This window comes from Octopus sinensis, linkage group LG1, assembly GCF_006345805.1.
Source record: "Octopus sinensis linkage group LG1, ASM634580v1, whole genome shotgun sequence".
Classification (NCBI taxonomy): Eukaryota; Metazoa; Mollusca; class Cephalopoda; order Octopoda; family Octopodidae; genus Octopus; species Octopus sinensis.
Window position 1 is genome coordinate 32,294,853 of NC_042997.1, and position 21,216 is coordinate 32,316,068.

The 21,216-nt window shown below is 34.3% G+C and overlaps 1 protein-coding gene across 1 annotated transcript in view; it reads left to right on the forward strand.

Annotated features, from left to right (window-relative positions):
• Positions 1-21,216, forward strand: part of LOC115210466 — a 338,193-nt gene that overhangs the window by 148,538 nt on the left and 168,439 nt on the right. The window contains exon 3 of the mRNA XM_029779073.2: positions 4,021-4,067. Within this exon, the coding sequence (XP_029634933.1) occupies positions 4,021-4,067 (47 nt within the window). The remainder of the gene's footprint in view (positions 1-4,020; positions 4,068-21,216) is intronic.

A 21,216-nucleotide genomic window follows, 5' to 3' on the forward strand; every position in this document is an offset into this window, starting at 1 on the left:
GTTATTTGAACATCATGTAGGGAGGGTGAAATGTGATTTATGGAGCCTGACTCCGATGCCTTTATGCCATCAAAGATAACCCTTTTGTGTCAGATGCTTTCAATGAAATGCACTGCATATATTTTTCAATTAATTTCGAAAATAATGAAGAATCTGAAAAAAATTGATAATGTAACATTTTTCTTATTAAGTTGAGGTTTGTAACATATCTTAAAAGGTTATTACATAAAAAACTATAATGGGAAAGTTATAATTTCAACCTGATCTCTTTAAAGTGAGCATTCTGTATAAGAGAAAAAAGCCTCAACTGGGTTGATTGCTAAAGAGTTAATGCCTTCCTGTAATGTTATATTCTCTGTTAGTCGCTTTTACATTGCATTCTGACAGGAGTACTAAAATAGTTATTAGTAATATGCTAGAGTTGACTCAATTAATCATAATTTTTTTTTTTTTTGTAAATGGCAAAATTGGTACAATCATACAGTGATTTTTGTTGTTGTTGTTGTTGTTATTTTTGGTGCAAGAATAGCCATGTTAAAAATTCACTTTGGAACCACATGGTTTAGGATCTTTTTCTCTACTGCTTGGCACTCTTAGCTGATGCCTGTTACTATGGCTGCCAGCTGACCAATGCCTTGTGAGAGAAATGGTTGATAGAAATTGTTTAAAGCCTGGCTTGTGTGTATGTAAATCTTATAAATCATCTTCATACATACATACATACAAACACACAAACAAACAAACACGCATCATCATTTAGCATCCATTGTCCATGCTGGTATGGGTTGGACAGTTTGACCAGGGCTGACAAGCTGAAGGACTGCACCAGATCCTAGTCTGATTTGGCATGGTTTCAGTGGTTGGATGTCCTTCCTAATGCCAACCACTCTGATACGGAAGACAGAGTATGTTGGCATACTACTAGGGACATACCCAAAATACAGTTTAGATGCTAAATTTTAAATTTAAAAGCTAAAATCTTCAGGCATGGCTGTGTAGCAAGAAACTTGCTTTCCAAATTGTTTCTGATTTAGGCACAAAGTCAACACTTTTTTGGGAGGGTGACTTAGCTGATTTAATTAAGCCCAGTACTTAACTGGTACTTTAGTTTGCTTTTCTTCTGACTTCAGAAGAATGAAAGGCAAAGTTGAGCTGGATGTGATTTGAACTCAAAATGTAAAGATTTGGTTAAAAAAAAACAAAAAAACACCCATTAAGACAACCTCTGCCTCTCAGATGACTTTGCCAATCAACTGTAAAACTAATTGCAAAGTCCACAATTGTGTCAACTGCTAATTGTTGTCATTTCAGTTCACTTACGTTGTTAATTATTTCTCCCTCCCTCTCCCAACCCCCTTCCTCTCTCTTTACTTTAGAGAATGTGGGTGTACCCAAGAGTTTCACAATCCTTTTAAGACTGGTAGAGGTCAATTCTGATAATTTTGTCGAACAGTTGCATGTAAACAAATCTAGGGGAAAATGTAAACAGAGAAGGAATTCCAAAGAGCTGACATTCTGGGAAAGGAAGACTAGGGCCATAAAATTGCTATTGCCAAGCTTGAAGTGGACAATTTCCTGGTAATGAGGAGAGGAGAGGAGTGAGTCGAAAATGCTCTCTGCCACTGGCCTCAGAGCTGACCGGTCTTATACCGCTTATACTCAAAGAAGCACAGACCATTGTAGTGTAAAAGACAGAAAAAGGAAACATGGGCTGTGTGCTATATCTAATCCTCTCCAGCTGAGGTCTTGTGTTTTGTCAAAAGAAATCATTATATATTCATCAAGAATGGTGTTGTTGCATTAGTAGAAAACCATTATTGATTTTACATTGTACTACTTTCAAAAACTCATTGTCTTTCAATGAAATTCTTATTTTCAGTTCAGCCAGCCATTATGCCATGATCTGTAAAATATGCACTAATAGCATACTTGGAACTACTATATTTGTTTATATTTATCTTGTAGTAGCTTAAATATAAAGTAGTGGTTATTTTTAATTGACCTAAGTGTGTTTTTAATGATAAATGAAATTGTAGCATGAAATTAGATTGGATAACTATTTCTCGGCTGCTGTTTTTGTTTAACCCTAAATCAGTTCTGATCTAACCAACCAACAATTAAATGGCATAGCAGCTTATGACTGCTAATCTTTTCTGGTTCTTTGTGTGTGAGGTCACACTATGCAGCCTGCCCTTCCTAATTAAAGATAGTAGGTATGATTGTAGGGAGATTTGTCTGCTATTTTTAGTAGATTAACTGTCTCTGTTGATGCTCCCTTGTTGGTTTATCTATTTATTAATAAAATAGATAGCAAGTAAATTAGTGCATGCAATCATTGTCATATCAATGAAGCTACATATAAATGATATAAATGAGTTACTATTAATTGGTACTTCAGAAAGAATTTTTATATTGTTAACCTTTTTTTATCTGTTTGTGTCCGTTGCCAGCCACGCCTGGCCCCCGTGCCGGTGGCACGTAGCACCATCCGTTCGTGGCCGTTGCCAGTCTCGCCTGGCCCCCATGCCAGTGGCATGTAAAAGCACCATCCGTTCGTGGTCGTTTCCCAGCTCCGTCTGGCACCTGTGCGGGTGGCACGTAAAAAGCACCCACTACACTCACGGAGTGGTTGGCGTTAGTAAGGGCATCCAGCCGTAGAAACACTGCCAGATCAGACTGGGCCTGATGCAGCCTTCTGGCCTCACAGACCCCAGTTGAACCGTCCAACCCATGCTAGCATGGAAAGCGGACACTAAATGATGATGATGATGATATTTATACTGGAACTGAACTCTTAACCTTTATTGTATGCTTAAATACAATACATTTGCTCCCATATTACTGCATAACAGATAAGAATCCATTCTGCCGTTATAAGATCAGTCAACAAAAGAACCAACACAGTCACTTGCCTTGTTAAAAGTAGCAGCCAAATCTCTAATTAAATTGCATCTTACTCCTATAGAAAAAAGAACATATTGGACAATATGATTTGAGATATACGAAAAAAAAAAAAATCAGGATGGTCATGGTTGAAATATCATTGATCATAGGTCTGCTAGATCAGAGCTAACTTGAGATTAAGCAACCATAACCTGTAAAAATTGTATCTTGCATGGAATAAATGTTTGAGCTCAGTCCAGCCCAACACATACATACAGGTTCATGGTATCTAATTTGAAAGAAGAAAAAAAAAAAGCAGCCCAGAAAAGATAAGATTAATCCCAAATCATTTTTATCGGTTTTAATAATAAGCTTATTGAAGTATGAGATTTGAGTCCTGTATTCTGGCAGAATCTTGGTAGACAAGATAAAGTGCAGTAAGTTACAAACTAGTTTGGCTTCAGAATCGTTGGCCATTGAATAAAAATAAATACATTTTTACCATGTAAATAGTCAACAAATGTTGAATGAAAAAAAAAAAAAACAGTGCATAGAGGTTGGCAGTGGATGATATACAGGTTATAAGAATATTACCAAGGAAGAAGACTTAGAACTGAGAAATGTCAGATGAGATTTTAGAAAGCTATGCCTTGTATATAAAGTAGTGCAAAAATAGAAACTTGTGGGTTGAAGCTATTGTGCATTGGTCTCCTATCCATGCAAGACAGAAAAACTGGACAATATAATTACTGCCATTACAGTTTGAAAGTTATCTAACTTTGTATTTCACTTACTCTTTTCTTAAATTTCATGTTAATTTAAATGTTTTGCTTTGGCATACATCATCCACACAAACATACAACAGCACACATGCATTTATGTATACGTGAACGTGTCTTGTGATCTTCATAATTATAAAGGATATCTGATATCATTCTACCAGAGAACTGTGATGATGAGGTGAACTCGTGAAATGGTTAAAGTTTGGAAGTTCTTTTCATTGTTTATGAAGTATTTTTTTGTTGGGAATAGAATTAAAATTGTTATAAAAATATTCTAAAAAAAGAATATAGAATATTTTAAACATTTATATGGTGACTGTGATATATTTATCATGTAATTTTCTTCTTTTTTCAGGTTCCTTATCACATGATGTTATGAAAAACCTTGACCAGCTTAGAAATGTAAGTATGCATATTCTAGCTTTAACATTACGCAATATGATCTATCATGATTTTCTTTTCTTTTACAATTCAGTAAATATATTTGATTATCTTCCAACCCTTTCCTTCTTTATATTTTACTCTTATCTCCTGCACCATTATACGAAACGTGACCTCGGTATAGTGTCTTGATGCTCCTTTTTGTTTCTCCTTTGTCATCAAATTACCATCATATTTTTTGTAACGTAAAATATTTTTTGTTCTCATTCTTGTTTAAAGAATGAACTTAGAAAGGAGCTTTTATGAAGTTACTCAAACTACTCAATGCAAGCAGTCAGATTGCCCCACCCCACAAAAAAAAAGAGAAAAAAAAACGTTTTTTTAAAATATGCCTTAGTTATTTCATAAACAAGTTGGTAATTTGCTTCCTGTCACTAGCGGTGAATCATGTTTATCCATAGCTAAGTATTTTTTAGCTGCATATTTTCAACCCCAAATTTTGAATCAGCAATTGCAAGCAGCAATTTCAATCCCTTTTGTATCTATATCTTCAGTAATAGGTGTGTGAGTTGCTCCTATACATTCCATCAACTATCTTTATGCCTTAGTCAAGCATGACTGTCTAAAGTTTATTTTAAAAATATATTTAATAAACAGCAAGAGGAATGATTCTAACCAAATTTCATGAGTTCAGGCTTGGTTGTGTGTTTAAGAAATTCTGTGGCTCCTGGTTTTGAGACACCTTGGGCAAGAATCTTCTGCAACCAGCACAGGTCAACCAAAATATTGTGAAATGTATTAGATATACAGAAACTTTGCAAAAACCCAACAAATGGACGGCATCTGCTTTTTGGTGAGAAACTTAATGGGACACTGGGTTTAACACAACCATCACCACCTGGTTTGTGGCTGTCTTTAACAGAGTCTCTTGTAATTAACCCTTTAGTGTTCAAATTAATATGTCAAAAGTAATCGTTATTCATTTACATTTTAAAATATTAATCTGGTATTATCTTGTAACTTCAAGATTTGAAAAATGTAATTGTTTATTTTTAGAATGACATTGCAGGGTAGGTGTGAGATGCTGGTTCTGGCCAGTTTGAGCATGAAATGAGTAGAATATTCAGGCCAGATACAGCTGGTTTAAACATTAAAGGTTTAAAGAACTCAGACCAGGTCTTCAGTCTGGGGATAACTCAATATTGTAATGTACTGCTTCTAACTTAACTATTACAACTCATGAACTGTGATTTCTTCTTCCCTTTGCCTGAACAGCCGCAGTGGTAGCTCAGCCACAAAATGGTTCTGTATACTGCCCTTCTTTCTCTAAGTTAGCCATTCAAAAATTTACCGAAGGAAAAAAAACATTTACTGAAAGAAAATCATATAGAATTGCTGTTGTTTTTTTAATAAAAAGTGTGGATAGAGGGACGGAGAAGCAGGTTAATCAGATATAAAAGTTCTGCTAAGACTAGAAGCTGTTTCCTTATATATTATTTTAATGTAATTGCTTAGTTTTGTTCATGTTTCTTACTACCACCATCGCTCTTCTATTCCGTTATCTCGGGAAGTAGGTAACCAAGAGAAGGGAGAATAAAGTAAAAAAAAAAAAAAAGCAACTTTTAGCAGTCAGTTGTATGTTTGCGCATGCACATATGCATACATATTTGTGTTCATTTGCATACGATTTGTATGTATGTATGCATGCTTATGTTTACATGTACATGCAGATGCATTTCTAAGTGTGTGTGTGTGTGTCTGTTATTGTATAGCCTCTAGGCCAGCTGTGGTTGAGTTGAATGCCTTTGTGTGTCCATATGTGTGTGTGCAAGTACATGTGTGTGTGTGCTTGTTTGTCTGTGAAGAGGAAAGAGTAGAAGCTGCCAGAAATTTCCTTGTACCTGTGCTATATTTTGTTTCATACAGCTGTTATCTGGATTGTATATAAATGCATTATAAATGCATTATGCACACATAATCATTATAGCTGGCCTAAAGCTATACAGACAGACAAAATCTTAGTCTCCAGGAATAGAGATTTTTGGAAAAGGGTTTGTGTTAATTCTTCTAGCATAATTTTTCAGACAGAAATGTTTCAAGGAAACATTTTTGTTTTTTTTTTCAGTTTTTTATATACACTGCTTCCTTTTAAACATATATATATAATATATATATATATATATGTATATATATATATATAGTTGAGATTTAGAGAAAAGACGAATATATATATATATGTATATATATGTATATATATATATGTATATATATATATATATATATATAGTTGAGATTTAGAGAAAAGACGAATATATATATATATATAAATATATATATATATATATAAATATATATATATATATATATATATATAGTTGAGATTTAGAGAAAAGACGAATATATATATATATATATAAATATATATATATATATATATATATATAGTTGAGATTTAGAGAAAAGACGATATATATATATATAAATATATATATATATATATATATAAATATATATATATATATATATATAGTTGAGATTTAGAGAAAAGACGATATATATATATATAAATATATATATATATATATATAAATATATATATATATATATATATATATAGTTGAGATTTAGAGAAAAGACGAATATATATATATATATATATATAAATATATATATATATATATAAATATTATTTGAGACAAAACCACTATTTTGCAAAACAAACAAGGAAAGACTTAATCAATACATAAAATTTAATAAATAGTCAAAAAATAATAATTAAATTTTATGTATTGATTAAGTCTTTCCTGTTTGTTTTGCAAAATAGTGGTTTTGTCTCAAATAATATTTATAATATTTTACTATAAATTGGATTTAATCCTAATCTGATTTTTTTTCCTGTAAATTTGGATTTATTCCCTAATATTTATTATTATATATATATATATATATAAATATATATATATATATATATATATATATATATAGTTGAGATTTAGAGAAAAGACGAATATATATATTATATATATATATATATATATATATATATAGTTGAGATTAGAGAAAAGACGAATATATATAATATATATATATATATATGTATATATATATATATATATATATAGTTGAGATTTAGAGAAAAGACGAATATATATATGTATATATATATATACACACACACACATATTTCATATATTTTTTAAAACAAGGTCTGTCTGACCTTAAATATTATAACTCCTGTATTGAGACACATATCTGGTCAAGTTATTTACAATGTTGGCCTGCCAACATTATGATTTATTACATATATATGAAATATTAAGAAATGTTAGGGCAGAAGGAAGATATTAGTTAAGGAATCAGTGCAGTTTTGACTACTTATTGAAACCAGGTTGCAGAAATTAGTTTGCTGAGAACATAATTGCACATCATGGTATCAACTTAATAATTTCTTCATTAGCCACAATGAGTTCAAGGGGATAAAATAAAATACAAAGAACATTGGACAAGGGGACTTACAAAGGCCTATGGGTTGGGGGTGAACAGATGAATTATATTAAAATGAAGAGAGGTGTGAAAGATTTCATGTAGTATATAATAGGATGAATTAAACATATCATAAAAAATAAGTATTTGCATATAGAATAAAATTTGAAGCCCTTACTAATTATTATCATTTTGCTTCATTTAATTGTTGCCAGGTATCAATAACTTACCTTGGGCAGGTATTGTTATGTGATGCTGGCATTTCACAGCATGATGTTATTATAAAAAGGTATAAAATTGAATTAGACTCTATATAGGGAAATATAAATTTTAACATAAGTACTTATTAAGAAAATAAAGATATATAAAAGAAGAAACTTCTGCATTAGTTATTCAGCATGACAATGATAAAAAATTACATGAAATGCTATTGAAGACAATTTTTTTGAATTTCAGAAATGTTGGATTTACTTGGAATGTTTTCAAGAAACTCATTTATACCTTTTTGACTCCTAAGTATACCAGTTAAATTGAGATTCTTTGTGTTTTCAGTTGACATGGTCTGCTGTTCTTGACTTCTAGGTCTTTGTACTTCACAAATTTGTCATACTCTTTAGCAGATACAGTTTGGTCAGATGGTATTGTCATGTCAGCAAGTAGATATATTTTATTTAAAAATTTTTAACAATAATATTTGGTTGACTGGTGTTTATGGCATGGTCTGTACGAACTTTAAAATCTCATGAAATTGTTGCATTTTTTTGCTTCAATTACTGATAAGGGATGGTGTACATACCAGATTTTAGCATGCTCTGTGCTGTAATGTTTACATAGTGTTCAGTGAATATATTCTTTTCTACTCTAGGCACAAGCCCTGAATTTTGGGGGAGGGGCCAGTCAAGTAGATTAACCCCAGTACACAACTGGTACTTAATTTATCAACCCCAAAAAGATGAAAGGCAAAGTCGACCTTGGTGGAATTTGAACTCAGAATGTAAGGACAGATGAAATATCACTAAGCATTTTGACTGGTGTGCTAATGTTTCTGCCAGCTCGCCACCTTGTCCAGTGAATATATTGACCGACTCAATCATGCCCAGCTTTACATTCAGTTGGAGCCAAGGTGGAGCAGCTTGTTACTGTATGGGCTATTGTCTCAACTTATTTGTCGCAAATTCTGCAATTTGGGTTTGCTCCACTTTTGAGAATGCTTGCTTGAGAGTTTCTTGTAAATAAGCTCCATTTCAGCTTTTACAGCCACTGATGGCTTTGTGGTTGGTCAACATTTGTGTCTTGGGTTTGATGTGGGTATTGGCCATGTAGAGGTTTCTGTTACCATCAGTCTTTCAGAGTTTTAAGACCCTCAGGTTTTTGCTTTAATTCAGTAGGTTCTAGCTGCCTTGGTCGGTAGTAAGTCAGGTTCATTTGCAATTTCTGCGTTATTGATTCTTAGTTCTCTTCTGTATTTCTCTGTATTTATTATTATTTCTGTTGTTGTTATTAGGGTGGTGGATTGGCAAAAATCATTAAGGCAGTATTTTTGGGTTTTTTTTTACTATCTAGGTTTTGAGATCAAATCCTGCTAAGGTTAGCATTACCTTTCATCTTGTAAGGGTCAGTAAAATAAATTATCTGTGCAGTAATCCCCTCCTGCAAAAATTACTGGCCTAATGCCTTAATTAGAGACTATTTTTATTATCATATTGCTCAGTTTGATTTTTAATTAAGCATGAGGTCAGTTTGGCAAGAAAATTACTATATCAAAAGGGGTCGTATTAGTGATATTGACCACATGCTCAAACTTTGAATGATAAATGGCAGGATTCATTATAACAAGATTTGGTCTTACAATATTCATCTAGATTTGAAAGTTCGCATACTGTAAAACCTTTCTAATCAACATTGCTACTAACTGTGTCAAATTTATAATCCTTACATTCTTACATCAGTAATAATGATGGCAACAAATAGATGTGCAACCAAAGGTTTCTGGTTAATGGGAAAACCAAGCAAGAATTTACTGGTTCTCTCAGTGAAGTGTTTTAATAATACTTGTTGTATACAAGCATCATCATCATCATCGTTTAACGTCCGCTTTCCATGCTAGCATGGGTTGGACTATTTGACTGAGGTCTGGCGAACCAGATGGCTGCACCAGACTCCAATCTTATCTGGCAAAGTTTCTACAGCTGGATGCCCTCCCTAACGCTGACCACTCCGAGAGTGTAGTTGGCGTTAGGAAGGGCATCCAGCCGTAAAAACTCTGCCAGATCAAATTGGTGTCTGGTGCAGCCATCTGGTTTGCCAGACCTCAGTCAAATCTCGAGAGTGTAGTTGGCATTAGGAAGGGCATCCAGCTGTAGAAACTCTGCCAGATCAGATTGGAGTCTGGTGCAGTCAAATCGTCCAACCCATGCTAGCATGGAAAGCGGATGTTAAACAATGATGATGATGATGATGATGTTTGTATACAACAAGTATTATTAAAACACTGCTAACTGAAAGATCCAGTAAATTCTTGCTTGGTTTCCCCCCCCTCCATATATCAACACTGAAACTTTCAAAGTGGTTGTAGAATGACATAGAATTATCTTTAATGAGCAATTAAGTAGGAATATGAAGATGACTTTGTCAGTTATTATTATATGTGGTCTGTTGAGAAAACGGTATGTGGCGGTGGTGATAGGAATCATTTATGTGTAATAGGGGGGTCAGTTAAAGGCAAGTTAGTTGAAGTGGACTAAATCATGCAGTGATGCAGTTAATTGATGAACGAAACCCAATTAGACTGAAAATATACTAAACTGAAGAGTAACGAGGAATTTGAAACTGAGAAAAATAATGAGTAAATTAATGTATTTTTGGTGTGTGTTTCAATACAAAACTATATATATATATATATAGGTTGGGCTGCACTATTTTTTTGCTTCTCTTTGTTGTGATATTTTTTTTCTTGGCAGTTGTTTTCACAGCTGAGTGTCCTTTTTAATGCATACCACTAAAATGAGGTAATATGAGTAGGAATTTGTTATATATTGATATAGTTGGACTAGTTTTTGTCAAGCTAAGTGGAACAAGAAGTGTTTTGTATCTCGCTAAGGGTAATATCAAATGAAGATTATTAGGAATGGAAGTCTATGGAGCTGTGTTTATAGAATCTTAGTAGAAGAGTCAATAGTTTTGTACCTTATTTCTTTACTGCCCACAAGGGGCTAAACATAGAGGGGACAAACAAGGACAGTCAAAGGGATTAAGTCGATTACATCGACCCCAGTGGGAAACTGGTACTTTATTTATCGACCCCGAAAGGATGAAAGGCAAAGTCGACCTCGGCGGAATTTGAACTCGTTACGACAGACGAAATACGGCTACGCATTTCGCCCGGCGTGCTAACGTTTCTGCCAGCTCGCCGCCTTTTTATAGTTTTGTACCTTGTCTCAAGTATTGTGTCCCTGGCAAACTGCTTAAATTTTTTGTTGTTTACTGGTGTATTGACTCAGTACAGTACTCAAATCTAGTCACATACAATAGGAAATGTATCAATCCAGAGAAGCCAGATCACACTTGAATTTCATCCGATTTGCGAAGGTCAAATAATTGAGTCTTTATCACGCGTATTTAATTTCATAAGTTGTTGATGTTTGTTGATGGTAGATCCGAAACACAAGTTAAGATGTTTGACTATTGACCATATGGTCATGAGTTTGTTTTTTCTTTCTTTAAAAAAAAACAACAATTACAGCAATTATTTTGTAGCCCTTGGCAATGTACAATTTTTATTTTGCTTTCTTCAGCGTGGTTAGCTGAAAATAGTTGTGTTTCTGCTACTTAGCAGCTGAATGATTAATAACAGGAAGAGTATCCAACTGTTAAAAAAAAGAAATAACAAACAAAAACAACCCATAAACGAAAGAAAAAATATTTTGCTGCAACAAAATGCAAATATCCAAATTTGCAAATTCATTCCACTCACACTACTGTCTATAGTGGTAGTAATGGTGGTGGTGGCGGCAGTAATAAATGATATAAATAAATTGATTAATTAAATATTTCAAAAGATAACAAATATCAAAATTAAAAATTCCAAACAAAGCTAAAAAAAAAAAAAAAAAGATTACTATTTTAAATATTATCCTTTTTTTTCTTTCTTTTTTTTTTCTGTTTTTGATTTTTGACCCTAACAACAGTTTTTATCACTTTGTTTCATGCTGTTGGCTGTATTGTTTATAGAGTATTTGGCTATTCCTCTGATCATTTGATGTAAATTAGTTTTGTTGCATGCTGCAAGGAACAGATTACGCTGGTAATAATAATAGTTTACTGTGCAGGGATAAGGGTGGAGGATACAATGTGGATCTATGTAGCCTGGATGCCTTTTTTTTCTTTTTTTTTTTTTTTTGCTATTTGGATGCATATGTATTTTGTTTTGCTTTTTCTTTGTTTATTTTCTGATTATGCACAATGAAATTGTTACCTGGAGATCTGATGCAAATTAGTTTTGTTGCATGCTGCAGAGAACAGATAATGCTGGTTATAATCTATATAAGTGCAGGGATGGGAGTGAAGGAGATAATGATAGGTCTGTTACCCTGAAATCTGCACATTTTCTCTTAATATTTGCAGATACATGTACATATGTGTGGGGGAGGAGGTAGGTAGGTAGGCAGACAGATTTGTTACTGATTTCAGTCATTAAACAGCAGTTGTACTGGGGCCTAAATTTCAAGGATTAGTCTATTATATCAGTCCCAGTCAGCACTTAGGTAACGGTTTTATAGATCTCTATTTATGGAATGGCTTAGTGTAAAGTGTTAGTGCTGTTCGTCTTCAATAATGTTGCTTCCCTTCTGGGGACACATTATTTTGGCTATGTAGAAGTGGATAAATAAGGTAATCATTGAGTTAGAGTGTGTGATAGAACTTTTGTCTTGTCTTGGGTAGCCTGACAATGGTATTTATCTTTGCATATACTCCACAATCAGGACTGACAGAAGAACAGAAGGACCATCATTTATGAAGCTCTCTTGTAGACTCACTTCGTAATGAATGACAGTGATCTAATTATCACAGCCAATGAATTTAATGGACATATTTGGCAATACCATAATAGTTTCTCTGGCATACATGAACGCTTTGGATATGGTATGAAGAATAACTAGAAATCAAGTCTGAGTACTGTAATGCAAATGATCAAACTGCTTGCAACTTTATACTAGTGTGTATATTAAATTAGTCTTAATTATTCAGCAGTGCATAAATTATGATGTTTGATTCCATTCCTGCCGTTCATATAGCAACATCAATTGCCCTCTGAATAGATCATGTAATACCAAAGTCATTACTTAGAAAGCGAAAGTTTTGTGTTTAAACTACAGGCAAGCAAACACCATGAAGCTGTTTGTAGGAACAACTAAAGGTAAATTCAAGGCATGATATCTCAATTACCAATCTGATGTCAGGAACATCGAAAGATAGCATGTGACTCAGCTCTCAAACTACATCTAGTTGTTGAAAGAAGCAGCCTCTAATTCTTATGAAAAATATTTGGAAAACCCCAGACCATATAAGAATGGAAGCAAAAACTGTAAGTTGTGTATGGCTAAGAAAAGATTAATATTGGACCATTTGAAGCAACCAGATGTCTACTTTAATTAAAAGTCAGAAGTACTGAGGAAATTCATCCTGCTTTGACTGTCACCACTCTGAAAGTGTGGACCGCTCTGAATACTAAACTGACATGTACACTTAGACAACTAGGATGCCAGTTCTGTAATTCCTATATTGAAGTACCTACTCTTTTACCTTCAAACTCACTCCACACACACTTACACAATCTGGAACTTCAACACTCTGCTCCATATCTTCTCATGCCTCAATTTGGTTCTTTATAAATTTGCCATCTCTCTTTCTTCTGTTTGTTTATTCAGTCACCTATCTGAATCTCTTTCTATATTCGTGTATCTATATACCTGCCTACTTCTTGACTTGTCTGCTTACCTTTCCATCTCTGTCATGTCATTCAAACTCTAAATCTGTTCGTTCACTTATTTGTCATTCTGTCCATCCTTCTATATATCTACATATCTATCTGTATACTACTAGCTAACATTTTAACTTTTTTTTTCTACCTTATTCCTTTTTTTAAGTTCTTCATTTCTTATCTTATGTTGTAAAAATGCCTAAATGAAGGGAGAAAATTTCCTCAGATGAATACATAAACTATCACCTATACAACTGTTATTCACAAAATCTTTTTAAGTAACATCTGGCTTCTCACATAGCAAGAGAAGGTCACAATACATAAAAATGTTTGATTTGAATGAATGTATTCTGCATCTATTACCTAATTACAAATTGCAGCCTTATAAGAACCACTGATGGTATTATACATTTGTGTGTGTGTTCCATATGCACATGTGATTGCATGACAGAGTTCACCGCTGTAACCTCAAATAGAGAATCCCTGGAATGTTTTACAAATTTTCATTGTATCTCTAATCACTTGTATTTGGATAATGGTAATCAGTTTGCTTTGTTCGTGTTTGGAGATCCCCAGCATTCTCAGACCTTTTCACAAACCTGTTGTTAGATAACCTAGTCTCTACGATAATGGGTACAAACTAAAATCTAGAGCCTAGATATGAGAGCCTGCAAGTTTCCTTAGTTCTCTATAGATATTCTCCTTTCCACCAACTTTTGATGAGACACTCACACATCTGCCAAGCATCTGATCCTTACAATGGTGCACAACTTTTGTTCCCTACCCCATACAGCAATATCTGGCTTACACTATTGATAGCAAGTTGTTGTTTTTAATTGAATTTTCTATCAGTATTCCTTACATTTCATCAGTATTGTTGATATAAATTCTTACATGTGCATATACACGTGCACTCACCATCAGCATCATTTTCATCATTTGAACATCCTCTTTCCTACGCAAGCATGGATCAGACAGTTATTTAAACCGGCCATATCCGGCTAAAACATTTAATCTGTTTTATGTTCAAACTGACCAGATCCAGGCCCTCACACCTACCCTACAATGTTATTCTACATTAAGTAATTACACCATCAAGATCTTGAAGATATGAGATAATGCATGATTAATTCAAATCAATGTGAATCAATAAGCATTTTGTTTGATAGAATAATCTGAACACTAAAGGGTTAAGGCAAATTTTCTTCAGCTGGTTGCCCTTCTTGTTGCCAGATATGTTCTCGCAGTGTATTGGAAACAAATTACACTGTTAGTATGACAGTCGCAGTTATTTACAATAATCATGTGATGCATAGTCAAGGATACACAAATACATGCATGCACATGTTCGCAAGTTTGTGTATGTGTGTGTGTGTATGCACATGGCTAGCTTCTTTCAGTTTCTGTCTACTAAATTCATTCACAAGGCTTTGGTTGGCCTAGAGCCATAAGAGAAAACACCTGCCCAAAGTGCCACACACTGGGACTGAACCTGAAACTATATAGTTGCAAAGTGAGCTTCTTAACCACACATCCATACCTGCACATACACACACATTTGCGTTTATACACACACACACACCACACACACACACACACACACACACACACATATGCATACATACACTCAGAAGAAATGAAAATTCAGGACAGAATAAAGAGTTTGATAATGAAACTTAAGCTTGTCTCCCCGTTCTTTTATAGCCTCGAACATTTGTATTTCGTTCACTTGTACATTACATGTTATAAGAATATCAATGATAAGGATAAATTATGTCCCTTAATTAAGACAGCTTTTAACATTTCTATTAATGTTTAAATGTTTCCTTATTTATGGGACTTTGTTGTTGAGTAACCCAATTTACTTCCCCCTCGCTCTGTCTTTGCTTGGACATATTTATAGCATATGAGATGAAAGACACAGTTGATACCAACTGTATTTGATCTTCCAGCATTTACTAAGATATAAATGTGTGGATATTGTAAAGCATCTCTTACCCACCCCACAACCAATAGTGCCAGATTTAGTGCCCATACATTACAGCAAATAGTGAAAGCAAGAAATAGATGTTTGTATATTATAACTATAGGTTTCTAGTTATCGCTTGTCTAGAACAAGTGATAAGGCAGCAGCAATTGAAATATCTGATAAATTCATGTTTGGCTTTCCCTTTCAATGTATCTGTGCTGATTATGCGAAGAAATGTTTGATCTCCAAGTCTGTTTTGAATGGTCTCCACCATTTATCCTGTATTTATTGTAGGCTTGTCATCCTAAGCATTGAAGATTTAAAACCTGCTGTCCTGATTTCAATGGCTGGTAGGGAATATGTGGTGTTTGATTTGGCTGTTTCATTCATAAGTTTGGTATAACTACATGGAAACTCATTTATAGGCATAAGTATTTCGTTGTATAGAAGCACATGTTTGTTTCTACTTCAAAGTTAATATTTCACTTTACTAATCTCTATATGATGAATAGTTTCAGTTATCTTAGGCTAAGCAGAGTCTAATAGTAGTCTTTTGGAAACCTTGCTTCATCCTTAAGGTCAGCAAATATGGTGTCAGTTTCGACTGATTATTCCACTGTAAAATGATATATATTTCTTTATTGCCCACAAGGGGCTAAACATAGAGAGGACAAACAAGGACAGACAAAGGGATTAAGTCGATTACATCGACCCCAGTGCGAAACTGGTACTTTTATTTATCGACCCCGAAAGGATGAAAGGCAAAGTCGACCTCGGCGGAATTTGAACTCAGAACGTAGCGGCAGACGAAATACCACTAAGCATTCCGCCCGGCACACTAACGTGTCTGCCAGCTCGCCGCCTTATACTAAATGATATAGCTAATGTACTGGTGTTAGCTAACAGCTGATCTAGGCTACTTGTGAGCTTCAGTTAGACAAATGGAAGCTTATTTTTGAATTCAAAATTCTAAGTCACTGAAGCACCATCATTTACAAATAGCTGGTGTACCAAGTATGATGATAGACACAGAATCTATCTTCTTTTAACATCAGTGTCCTTCCTTACTGTTGTCCTTCATCAGGGTCTTGATCATGGTTTTGGAACAATACCCCCAGTTTATTCATATTTGTTAATTTCGCACCTATTTTATGATTGATTTGTTAGAAATAGGAAAGATATCCATCTGTAAAAAAAGCAATTATTTCAGCAAGCCAGTGACGTTTCTGTGTTTCTCAACCTGCTAGAATTAACTGCTTTATCCTCCTCAAATCATACTCTACCATCTTCAAAGTGAAAGGATACACTGAATAATTTAGAATTAAATGCAATATGTAAGAAAAGAAATTACAGAATATAAAAGAAGAAAGAGACAATGATTACAACTGGAATATCGTCGATCATGTTTGTTTGAGCAGGATGCTGGTCTAGAGTGAAACAACAAGAACTATTTCAACAGAAAAGAAATAATTGTAATAAAATTTAAAAAAGCAAAAAAAAAACCCAGATGGAAAAGAAAAAGTGCTTGCATGTTAATGTGGTTAAGCTCACTTTGTAACCATGTGGTTTTGGGTTCAGTTCCACTGCACTGCACTTTGTGTAAATGTCTTGTGAGTGGATTTGGTTGATGTCTTTCTGTTTGCTTACATCCTCATAACTTAGCAGTCTGATAAAAGAGTCTAACGGAATAGTAGTGGGGTCAATTTGTCTGACTAATCCTACAAGACATTACTCCAGCAGGGTCCTAGTTCAATGACTGACATAAGTAAAAGAGTAGAAATATGTGCCGTACAGATTTCAAGATGTTACTGTAATTTTTTAAAAATAATTAAATAAAAAAAAACAATTGCTCCAACAGTTGATTGCTGTATAATTTCCTCACATTAAATGTTATTAGGATCAAGCAAGTGATGTGTGTTAGTAAGTGTAAATAAAATTCAAACAATACATAGATCACACTGACTTTATACAAGAGGAAGTTCTCTTCAGAAAGTTTTGTAAGGTCAACAAAAGCTGAAAATGCAAAGTCATCATCTTTAAGCACTTGTGATAAGTTTCTGGGTTATATATATATATATATATATATATATATATATATATATATATATATATATATATATAATAAAAGGGTAAATAATTTTTGCGATGGTTTTTCAGACAACCAACAATTATTTACCGGTAGATTTCGGTATGTAAATATGACTTTTAGCGTCGGGAACTTCTGTAGAGTTCAGTATATATAGTATATAAGTAAAAGGGCAGGCAACAGGTTGCTCTGCCGCATACCGAAAGAGTTAGAAATGGCAGTCACAGACTGTTTAATTCCATTTTCTACAAGTGGGGGCCCCATATACGACATAACCCTGCGATTCACATACGCAAAATCGGAGTAGCAAATAAACGAAAACAATCCCTTACCGTTAATGGTGAACATGTTTCTAGATCATAGAATATATATATCTTATATTGTTGGTTTATGTTTAATAAGTTCTATAACTTTTCTCTCTCTCGCACACACACACACACCAAATTGTATCGGTTAGATATGAAGTTGATTCTGAAAGAATACATTAATATTATCCATCGTACAAAGGTGTTCTGTTCCCTCTCTCTTTGATGTTCTCTTGTGTGTGTGTGTGTAAAGAAAAAGTGGGATAGCTTTAATATGAAATTATATTGATCCCTTCTTTGAAATTTGCTAACAATGGCCTGATTCCTAAGAGTAGCATTGCTGAGGGTATTCAGCTGAGTGGAGGTGGTTTTTTTTTTTGGTTTTTTTTCTTCTTTATATTCACTGGAAATAGAGAAAATTTATAACTACGAAATTTTTTCTGCTACATCTGTTTTTGTTTGTTTTTATTTTTTTCTTTCTTTTAGGCTGACTGCTACCTCATTACTATTAGGTTGCAATTGTGAAATAGCTCCAGCAGAAAGGAAAATTTCTGTTTACAATCTTAATTGATATACATTATCCATGTACTTTTCTTTTTATTCTAGGAGAAAAAAAAAAACAAAAAAAAATGCATTAGAAATAATTTCAAAATTTATATTTGAGAAATAAGAGGTTTAGCGGGTGGGTTAAATGATAATAATGATTCTATAATACCATTTATAATCTTTTACCAGATTTCCTGTCAATTTTTGTTGTATGGCTCAGTTTTTTTCCTTTGTCTTTTTTGTTCTTTATAGAATATTGATTATATTGTTGCTACAATGGCAAAAAAACATATTCTTTCCTTCCTCCCTATCTCTCACCCATCAGCTCATTTTATGCTATCAAAAAGGCAACAAGCAGCCACTGATGCCATCCATTGCTGCTGTTAGCATTCTTCTTCCTAAATTCCATCATTCTTTCTTTTCAAATTGATGAGTTCTGCCTACTTCTCAATCAAATATCTTCAACTTCCTCTCCTCTTTCTCTTTGTATGAAAGGTACAAAACTGTCTAATCAACAGCTTTCCAAAATTCAATGTTGTTGCTGTTGTTTATTTTGTTTCGTTTTGTGTTTTATCTCTCTTACCATTTTGGCAACTCGTCCTGGTTTTGTTGACTTTGGTTAGAACCCAGATGTTTGATGAATTCTGTATATATATATATATATATATATTTATGTATGTATACACATACACATTTTTACTCAATTTGTCTAATAGGAATAACAATACAATTCTCCATCAATTCAAAGTAGTTTTTTTTACTGCCTTCTATTTATGTTTTGTGCCTATTATTATATAAATGCATACATAAGAACAGACACGTGTGTGTGAGAGAAATATATAGACTTTTTTTCATCAGATATCTGCCTGTTGTAATTTTCAGCTGATTGTTAATGAGTAATCAGTTCCCATGCTAACAGCCATGATCAATGAGGATTTAAAATAATTGTATGACAAACCAAATAGTTAGTTCCTTCATCATTTTTCATGCTCTCTTTCTCACAATAAAAAAGAAAACAACAGAAAAGAAAAGAAAGTAATATACCCCTAAAATTTACCAAAATTCCACCAGTAGGTGTAAATGTGGATATTAAATAGGCGCAGGAGTGGCTGTGTGGTAAGTAGCTTGCTTACCAACCACATGGTTCCGGGTTCAGTCCCACTGCGTGGCACCTTGGACATGTGTCTTCTACTATAGTCTCGGGCCGACCAATGCCTTGTGAGTGGATTTGGTAGACGGAAACTGAAAGAAGCCCGTCGTATATATGTATATATATATGTGCGTGTGTGTTTGTGTGTCTGTGTTTGTACCCCTAGCATTGCTTGACAACTGATGCTGGTGTGTTTATGTCCCCGTCACTTAGCGGTTTGGCAAAAGAGAACCGATAGAATAAGTACTGGGCTTACAATGAATAAGTCCCGGGGTCGAGTTGCTCGATTAAAGGCGGTGCTCCAGCATGGCCGCAGTCAAATGACTGAAACAAGTAAAAAAAAAAATGTAAATAGTTCCTCTGTTGGTTCTTTTACAATGTGTGTTCCAGTTGTTTGATCAGCAGAGCTCCCTGTTCATCGAATTATGACATTCCACAGACACTTGTGCTCTAAGTGCAATCCTCAAGCATAATCAGCCTAACGTAGTGGGCAACAAAGCTTGCCCCTTTAGGTTACAGGTATCCAATATGCCTTCCAATGAATTTCCATCTGTTCCAATTTCACCTACAGGGTTTGGATTACCCTGAGGCTGTAGGAGCTAACACTTGCCCAGGAAGATGGATCAGATGTGGAGCGTCATGGTATGGCTATATGGTTTTGGGTTCAATCTTACTGCCTAGCACCTTGGGCAAGTGTGTTCTACTATGTCCTCAGGCCAACTAATATCTTGTGAGTGAATTTGGTAGAATGAAACTGTGGTTGGTGTTAGGAAGGGCATCCTGCTGTAAAAACCCTGCCAAAACAGACTCAGTAGGGTAGTTTTTCTACCTGGCTAACTCCTGTGAACCATCGTACCCATGCATGCATGGAAGGTAGACATTAAAAAATGATGGTAATGGTGTGTGTATGTGTGTCCTACAACTGATTGGCAACTGGTATTGGTTTGTTTACACCACTGTAACTTAGCAGTTCAGCAAAAAATAAATTGATTGAATAGTTCATCATTTCAAAAGAAATTTAGTAAAATAACTTAGTCAAAATTTATGTTCCTAACACTAGCTTAATGACAACTAAGGTTTAGTGGAAGATTTTAATTCAGAACTTTTGAAAACAAGACATTTGTACTTCAGAGCCAGAGGCTGTTTCAGCTGGGTTGGCATCAAAAGGTTTAATTCAAAAGAATGTGAATGAATTAGCATTACATATGACTGAGTAATCTTAATGCTAAAGGGTTAATAGATTCCATTATGTTGCAAGCATTTAGATCAGTACTCCAGCTTGAAATTGGCTTTTTTTTTTCTTCCTATCACCAATCTTATGAGGCTCTGCAGAAGGAGCAAGGTTGCCTTCCTTACCTGATTAGACCATTGCATTTTTCTTTTTTTTTTTTTTGTTAACAAGACACTAACATCAACAAACATATCAAATCCTGCAGCTTATCATCATCATCATCATCGTTTATGGTCTGCTTTCCATATTGGCATGGGTTGGACAGTTCGATTGGGGTCTGGGAAGCCAAGAGACTGCACCATGCTCCAGTCTGATCTGGCAGTGTTTCTACAGCTGGATGCCCTTCCTAACGCCGACCATTCTGTGAGTGTAGTGGGTGCTTTTTACTTGCCACCGGCACAGGCCCAGAGGGGGCTGGCA